Source organism: Episyrphus balteatus, chromosome 2, assembly GCF_945859705.1.
Source record: "Episyrphus balteatus chromosome 2, idEpiBalt1.1, whole genome shotgun sequence".
NCBI lineage: Eukaryota > Metazoa > Arthropoda > Insecta > Diptera > Syrphidae > Episyrphus > Episyrphus balteatus.
This window is the reverse complement of record NC_079135.1, coordinates 66,650,441-66,659,503: the sequence shown is the minus strand read 5'-3', so window position 1 is coordinate 66,659,503 and position 9,063 is coordinate 66,650,441. Positions and strand designations below refer to the sequence as shown.

General features: G+C 37.1%; 1 protein-coding gene across 1 annotated transcript; it reads right to left on the bottom strand.

Annotated features, from left to right (window-relative positions):
• Positions 1–574: 574 nt before the first annotated feature.
• On the bottom strand, positions 575–2,678 carry LOC129909948 (serendipity locus protein alpha). Its single transcript, XM_055987128.1, has one exon. The coding sequence runs from the start codon at positions 2,591–2,593 to the stop codon at positions 776–778; it is 1,818 nt and encodes a 605-aa protein (XP_055843103.1). The 5' UTR covers positions 2,594–2,678; the 3' UTR covers positions 575–775.
• Between the last annotated feature and the right edge of the window lie 6,385 nt (positions 2,679–9,063).

Below are 9,063 nucleotides of genomic sequence, written 5' to 3'. Positions count from 1 at the left end.
TTGAAGCACTTCCACTCAATTCTGTTTTTTTGCGTTTGTGTAAAATTTTAAATGTCAAAAATTTGAATTAATTTTTTTTCTGGCAAACGAATGACATGGTATTAAAGTTGAAAAATTATAATTATGAGGACGACGACGAAGAAGATAATGATAATAAATAGTTCCAACGCTTTAATGCACATATTTCTATTTTTTTTATTAATTTCAATTTCAAAAAACAATTAATTCTTGAATTAATTTCAATTTTAAAAACACTGATTGAGTTTTTTTTTGACATTTGAAAATTCATGTATTATGTCGATTTCGATTGGACGTCCAGAAGCGTCCGGAAGCTTTCAGAAGCCTTCTGAAACCATTTTATTGGCATGAAAATGACAGCTAGAACGATTCTGAGAAGAGAAATTCTCTTCTCGATTTCAAATCAGAATCCACAAACTTCCGCTATGACGGATACCTAGCTAGGTCCGATTATTTGATTAATGGTATCTGAATCGGAAGAAAAATACAATAAGGGAAATAACTATTTAAAAAAAAAAAACAAAATTAATATATTCTTTAATTTATGAGTAGAAAATATATTTATCAAAAATATTTTCACATATATCGAAGGTTTAAAATATTAAAACTTATTAATAACATAGAAGAATTATTATAATTAAATTGTAATATAAATCTACTTATAAACGAATTTTTTAATATAAATTTATTTTATCTTTTTTTTGTTTAGATTATACAATATTTAGTTTATTATATGAAAAGTATACAAAATACAAATCTATTTCTTCGATGTTTTACCTGATATATCGTTGACTTGATGAAGAATTTCTTGTATTTGACGAGCATGCGACTGTTCTCTATACAATTTGTACAAGTTTTCTGATTCGTTACTTTTTTGTTTCTTAAACATTGTTGTTCTTAAACTATCCTTCCGGCGAATACTCCTGGGAGCATTTACTTTAGAAAGCTTATCTATTCCACTTTCCAGTGTGGGCATATTCAATCGAGAGCAATTTGGCTTCAAAGAAGCACTTTGCTGAAAACTAACATCATTTCGGTATAAAATACCACTACTTGACGGTGCAATACCAACTGATTCAAGTAGTTTTTCAGACTCACACATCTCATCCGATGTAATGAAGACATCCGATACTGGGACTTTCTTCGATGTCTTTTTCGAATCAGTAAGACAATCCCTCAACTTGGACAAAACAGAACGAAGAATCTTAAAACGTTTGATGACTCTTTCAGGTTCAACTTGATTAACACAAGCTAAAATTGCTTGACATTCTTTCAACATCAAAATGAACTTGTCGTATTTAGTTCGTTTATCTGCGTCCCTGTGAAATTCCAAATAAGCATTATTCAAATGAAGATGTTCCTTGAGAATGAAGCCCATTTCCAGTATGTCTAAAAGCTGTTCTTTGTTTAACTCCTTTTCATTGGCCGTGATAACTTCAGATAGCATTTCCAGATAAGATGAACAAAATGCGTTACTATCAATAATCTCCTGAATCGCAGATTTGAACTTCTCAATCTCTTCATTGAAATGTTGTTCGAGAATTTCCGAATAAATGTCCAAATTCGATTGGAGCGCTGGAATTATACAAGAATCCAGAGATTCTAGCGAAGCCAAACAGCTTCGCACAGCTGTTTTGATCTTAACATTTGGAGCAAAGGCAATTGCAAAGACTCCAATTTGAGTAGTTCGGTCAATGTTAACATCAAAGTCTGCAATTACTTCGTCGAGAATAGAATCATTGACATTCGTCTGGATGGATTCACGTAGTTTTTGAATTGAAAACTTTGAGTAATCCAAAAACGTTGTGAAAACTAATCGGAGGAGACTTTCGTTGATGAAGTCTTCCAACTGATAGAGTGAATTCTCCAAGGACATTGCCTTGAGCTTGCGATCGCTTTCATTGATCTTTGTTTTTCCCTCGGAAAGGGAACACTCTTCTTGAAAAGCCATGCAATCACGAATGGTCTTTTGACAAAGAATACTGACAATCTTTTTGTCATTTTTCAGTGTTACATTAGCAAAGGCTAAAGTGTGACTTAAGATCTGATCAACAGCAGATCGAATCTCTTTGCTAGCAAACATAGCTTCAGCACTTTCTTCGGCAATGTTTGAAGAAATGGAACCTTCATGGAATGAACTAAAAGGAGCTATGTCTTCGAGGACTTTGTCCATTAGAGTGACAAAATTTGACTCCTCAATTATATTCGACATATTGGCTACAGCATTAATTGTAGTTTTAATTCGATCCAAGCACCAAAGAATACGATCGAGAAAATGTTGACGTGAAGCGGAGATCGCACATCCACCAGATTCTTCGGATTTAATAGTCCTTTCCAAATGTCTTATGCATGTGGTTATTTGTGTTAAACATAAGAATATAGTTTCAATAGCTTCGTCTTTCTTACAACATTCAAATATAAGAAATTTGTGTAAAATGTTGGCAAATTTTTCAAGTTCAGCACAGAAATTATTTAGCCATGGAATACCACTTGAGGTGGTACTTGTGTAGCCATTGTAGATGGTTTTGCGGCAATCTATGAGTTTAGTTAAAAGTATTTGTGCTGTTGTGTCCATTGTAAAAAATATATTAAAATTATAGTAAATGAGAAAATTAGTTGTTTGTTCTTTAAAAATAATTTTAAAAATGAAAATTTTTGACAACTGATGTATTTTTGAAAAAGAAACGAGACTCGTTATGCAAGAACGTAAAATGTACAGCGGCTGGAATAAGGTAAACTGTGGTAATAATACATACTAATACATATGCAATCGACTTCGCGGTGATTATAATTTCCATACTAATTTGAGCCGTCTTCGGACCAGTTTCTGATCCGAAGTCGGACTCAGCTCCGCCTCAGGCGGAGCGGATTCGGACCGAGGTCGGACCTGTTTGCTTGAAGGGAAGTCGTAGTTTAAGTAGAACGTAAATGAACGCGTTCCACTAAGGTCTTCTATATTGGATAGACCTGCTTTTTAAATTTTGCAAATTTCAGTTTTCTTTCACTTTCACTTTTCAGCATAATAAGGGTATTCATGAAATGGTGTACACTCTGGGTAAACATGGTATAATGATAAAACTGTCAAAAGTGGAAGTGAAAAAACCGTCAACACTGCTCTTGGAATCAAGAAAAAGACACAGGACAGTAAAAAGTAAGTTACAAAAGAGTGAAAACTCTCCAATTTTTCGCTAGAGCTGCGTATTGAAAAACGAAAAGCAAAACGAAATTTTTCGTTCAAGACTTATAAAAACTATAGTTATAGCTTGTTTTCACTACACCCCAAATGAGGTAATTTAGCAAATTACCAAAAAAGTGTTTTTTTAACTACAAATTATCTCATTTCGACTGAAACAAAACAACATAATTAATGGTAAGTTAAAAATGTATCTCTTCAAAATTAAATAGCAATATTTATACAAATTGTTTACTTTTGAATAGAAATAGAAGACCGCCCTGCTGTATCATATCAACTAGCCTTTTCAAAAAACAAACGAGGATCCCTTTTTAAAGTAAAATAAAAAAAATTCTGCAAGCCCAAACCACCCCCGAAGAAACCAACCGCGTCATCAGTAAAGGCTTGGCCACACCGGAGGGTACGCGGTAGCGGTACGGGTAGCGGCAACGATATTTGTATGAAAAAAATTCCACATCTGAACGTTGATGTGTCAGTTTGGAATTTTTTCCATACAAATACCCGTACCGTTACCTGTACCTCTACCGCGTACCCTCCGGTGTGGCCAAGCCTTAAAAGGAACACCCATCTGGCTGCATTGCTTTCCTCCTAAAGCCTGGTACGCTGCTCGCGCTAAATTTTAGCTGAGATAAAATTCCCATACAAGTTATCGATAATTTGTATGGGATCCATTTTAGCTCAGATAAAAATTTTCGATAATTTGTATGGGAGCTAAAATTTAGCGAGAGCAGCGTACCAGACTTAAGCAATTAAAAATGTTTCTAACAAAATAAGATTGATACAAAAGGTGTTTTTTTTGTTTATCTATATAGATTTTGTGCAAAAAAACGACATCGGGATTTTTGAAATCCATGCAAACATTTGGCACCACTGTACATACACTTTGGCAGCTGTCTGTCAAAAATGTTGCTTTTGTTTTTTTAAATTTTAACTCCGAAGTGGGAAGGCCATTACATCCATGTTGGATGCAAAAAAAAACTTTTCACAAAAAAACAGAAACCATTTGGCATCCATGTTGGATTCAAACAATTTTTTTTCACAAAAAAACCAAAAATTATTGGTATATTCTTAGCTACTTTTTAAGTCCATAACCATTAAAATTAGTTGCGTCGTTCTTGTGTTATAAGCGTTTGAAGCCCAAGTAACAATTTTACTTGCATGGTCCATTTTGTTCGATTCGACAAGCTTTAGTTTGTATACGTTTAGTTTAAGGCTTACTTACGCAAGTCATCCATTTTGGAAAGAAAGGAGGTTTCCTTAAGGCTATCTAGAAGTGTTAAGAAGAAGCCTTGTAAATATAAGTTAAAGAAGACCTGTTTGAACCTTTCTAAAGAAGCCTTGTATTTTCAAGTGACAGAAGGCCTCTATAAGACCTGTTCCAAGAGGTTCTTGTAAGTATGCAATGTTTTCGCCTGTAAGTATTCAAAGTTTTTATTCTGCAGATATGCAATATTTGTAACGCATTAGAAAAAAACATTGCATTTCAATGTGAGGTTTCAATTTGCTCCCAATTTTCCACTCATCTTTAATATTCGAGCATGGTCTACTGGTAAGGTGCTGGCTTGGTATGCAGAGGTGCGTGGGATCGATTCCTGGCTGGGCCATGTGATGAAAATAAAAAAATGTGTTCTTTTTCAATTAAAATAATATCCTCATCATTTCAGAACAACAGAAAAAGCAGTAGAATTTCCAAAAAAATTGGAAAAAATTAAAATAAATAAAATAAAATGTAGAAAATGCAAAACAGAAAAAATCAAAAGAAAACAAAAATAAATTCTCATTTTTTATGCGTAAATTCAATATTTTCTACAACACCTTCAACAACTTCTATAAGGCCTTATTGTAACATCCTACGCAAGTAATCCGGTTTGTGCATTAGATAAAACCTCTGCAGGAAGACCTCTGTAAGGCCATTTTAAGCTGTTTGTAACAAGCTATTAGCTTGTGGATTACCTGTGAAGGAAAGTCCTATGCAATTTTGGTAAAATGCGCCAAAATGATTTGCATAAGAAGAAAAGTGACGCGCGCGTCATTCTTACGAAAAGTGACGTCCGCTTCATTCTTACGAAAAGTGACTAGCGCGTCATTCTTACAAAAAGTGACGCGCGCGTCATTCTTATTAAAAGTGACGCCCGCGTTATTCTTACAAAAAGTGACGCGCGCGTCATTCTTATTAAAAGTGACGCCCGCGTCATTCTTACAAAAAGTGACGCGCTCGTCATTCTTACGAAAAGTGACGCACGCGTCATTGTTATTAAAAGTGACGCGCGCGTCATTCCTACAAAAAGTGACGCGCGCGTCATTCTTACAAAAAGTGACTCGCGCGTCATTCTTACGAAAAGTGACGCCGCATCATTCTTACAAAAAGTGACGCGCGCGTCATTCTTACGAAAAGTGACAAGCGCGTCATTCCTACTAAAAGTGACGCGCGCGTCATTCTTACGAAAAGTGACGTCCGCGTCATTTTTACGAAAAGTGACGCGCGCGTCATTCCTACAAAAAGTGACGCGCGCGTCATTCCTACAAAAAGTGACGCTGCGTCATTCTTACTAAAAGTGACGCGCGCGTCATTCTTACGAAAAGTGACGCCCGCGTCATTCTTACGAAAAGTGACGCACGCGTCATTCTTACAAAAAGTGACGTGCGCGTCATTACAAAAAGTGACGCCCCAAGTAACAATTTTACTTGCATAAGGTCCATTTTCTTCGATTCGGGAAGCTATAGTTTTTATAAGTTTAGTTTAAGGCTTACTTACGCAAATCATCCATTTTTAAAACAATGGAGGTCTCCTTAAGGCCATCTGGAAGTGTTTAGAAGAAGCCTTGTAAATATATGTTAAAGAAGACCTTCATAAGACCTGTTTGAACCGTTTTAAAGAAGCCTTCTATTTTCAAGTGACAGAAGGCTTTCATAAGACCTGTTCCAAGAGGTTCTTGTAAGTATGCAATGTTTTCATCTCTCAAGTATGCAATGTTTTTCACCAATAAGTATGCAAAGCTTTTATCCTGCAGATATGCAATGTTTGTAACACTTTAGAAAAAAACATTGCATTTTTATGTGAGTTTTCAATTAGCTCCCTTTTTGCCACTCATCTTTAATATTCGAGTATGGTCTACTGGTAAGGTGCTGGCTTGGTATGCAGAGGTACGTGGGATCGATTCCTGGCGGGGCCATTTGTGAAATAAAAAAAAAATGTGTTCTTTTTCAATTAAAATAAAATTCTTCCCATTTCAGAACGACAGGAAAAGCATTGACATGGCCAAAAAAGAAGAAAAAACAAAATAGAAAAAAATTAAAAGAAAAAAAAATCAATAAAATCTTTTTTTTTTTTTAATTCATAAATTCAACATCTTATAACAACCTCCATAAGGCCTTATTATAACATCCAATGCAAATGATAGTTTCCTTAGCGAAGCTTTAGTTTCCCTAAAATGTTTCATTGTTTTGTAAAAAGGCCTGCATAAGGTCGTTTTACGCTGTTCGTCAAAAGCTATTAGCTTGTGGATTGCCTGTGGAGGAAGGTCTTGGGGAAATTCGGTAATGTGCGCCAAAATGATTTGCATAAGACTTGTCCTTCTTCTTAAACAAGTCAAAAAATAGCTTGCATTGACACTTATGAAAGCTAAATTGTTACTTGGGGCCCGCGTCTTTTTTACGAAAAGTGACGCCCGCGTCATTTTTACGAAAAGTGACGCTTGCGTCATTCTTACAAAAAAAGACGATCGCGTCATTCTTACTAAAAGTGACACGCGCGTCATTCTTACTAAAAAGTGACGCCCGCGTCATTATTACAAAAAGTTACGATCGCGTCATTCTTACTAAAAAGTGACGCCCGCGTCATTATTACAAAAAGTGACGCCCGCGTCATTCTTACAAAAAGTGACGCCCGCTTCATTTTTACAAAAAGTGACGCCCGCGTCATTCTTACTTAAAGCGACGTCCGCTTCATTCTTACCAAAAGTGACGCGTGCGTCATTCTTACGAAAAGTGACGCCCGCGTCAGCAAAGCGTAAGCCCATGACACAAGCTAGCATTTGGCAGCACTGCCGAAAATTTCTCTCAAGCGGTTTAGCTTCCAAGAGCGTTCAAAGGTTCGAAAAAAAACAATTTACCCAAACTTTCAAACTGGATTTTCTCGGAATTTTGAAAAAAAATTCCAAAAACCCGATTATACCACTATCGGGTAGCTGAGAATATAAGCTTTCATATGGCACCACTCCCATGTCTCTAGGTCAAAGCGTTCAGCTCCCAGAAGCTTTTTCGCACCCCCAACTTCCAACGCCTATATCTCGGGATTTTGAAAAATGGTAAAAAAAATTTTTTGATACCCAAAGATAACGGGGACTCTAACCTACATTTGGGTAAAACTCTAATCACTGTAGGTCCACGGGTTCTCAAACTGGGAGAACTTAAAGGTTAAAAAAGAAGTTAAGCCCGATGCTGAAAAAATAGGCATGATTTGGCGGTTTAACATGGAAGATAAGCTTTTTAAAAATCTAACAATGTGCAAAGCGTAAGCCCATGACACAAGCTAGCATTTGGCATCACTGCCAAAAATTTCTCTTAAGCGGTTTAGCTTCCAGGAGCGTTCAAAGGTTCGGGGATTTTTCGAAAAAAACAATTTACCCGAACTTTCAAACTGGATTTTCTCGGAATTTTGAAAAAAATTCCAAAAAGTGACGCGCGCGTCATTCTTACAAAAAGTGACGCCCGCGTCATTCTTACGAAAAGTGACGCGCGCGTCATTCTTACTAAAAGTGACACGCGCGTCATTATTACAAAAAGTGACAAGCGCGTCATTCTTACAAAAAGTGACGCCCGCGTCTTTTTTACGAAAAGTGACGCCCGCGTCATTTTTACGAAAAGTGACGCTTGCGTCATTCTTACGAAAAGTGACGCGCGCGTCATTCTTACAAAAAGTGACGCGCGCGTCATTTTTACTAAAAGTGACACGCGCGTCATTATTACAAAAAGTGACGCCCGCGTCATTCTTACAAAAAGTGACGCACGCGTAATTTTTACTGAAAGTGACGCCCACGTCATTCTTACAAAAAGTAACGCCCGCGTCATTCTTACAAAAAGTGAAGCATGCGTCATTCTTACAAAAAGTGACGCCCGCGTCATTCTTACAAAAAGTGACGCCCGCGTCATTTTTACGAAAATTGACGCTTGCGTCATTCTTACGAAAAGTGACGCGAGCGTCATTCTTACTAAAGTGACGCCCACGTCATTCTTACGAAAAGTGACGCGCGCGTCATTCTTACTAAAAGTGACACGCGCGTCATTATTACAAAAAGTGACAAGCGCGTCATTCTTACAAAAAGTGACGCCCGCGTCTTTTTTACGAAAAGTGACGCCCGCGTCATTTTTACGAAAAGTGACGCTTGCGTCATTCTTACGAAAAGTGACGCGCGCGTCATTCTTACTAAAAGTGACACGCGCGTCATTATTACAAAAAGTGACAAGCGCGTCATTCTTACAAAAAGTGACGCCCGCGTCTTTTTTACGAAAAGTGACGCCCGCGTCATTTTTACGAAAAGTGACGCTTGCGTCATTCTTACGAAAAGTGACGCGCGCGTCATTCTTACAAAAAGTGACGCGCGCGTCATTTTTACTAAAAGTGACACGCGCGTCATTATTACAAAAAGTGACGCCCGCGTCATTCTTACAAAAAGTGACGCACGCGTAATTTTTACTGAAAGTGACGCCCACGTCATTCTTACAAAAAGTAACGCCCGCGTCATTCTTACAAAAAGTGAAGCATGCGTCATTCTTACAAAAAGTGACGCCCGCGTCATTCTTACAAAAAGTGACGCCCGCGTCATTTTTACGAAAATTGACGCTTGCGTCAT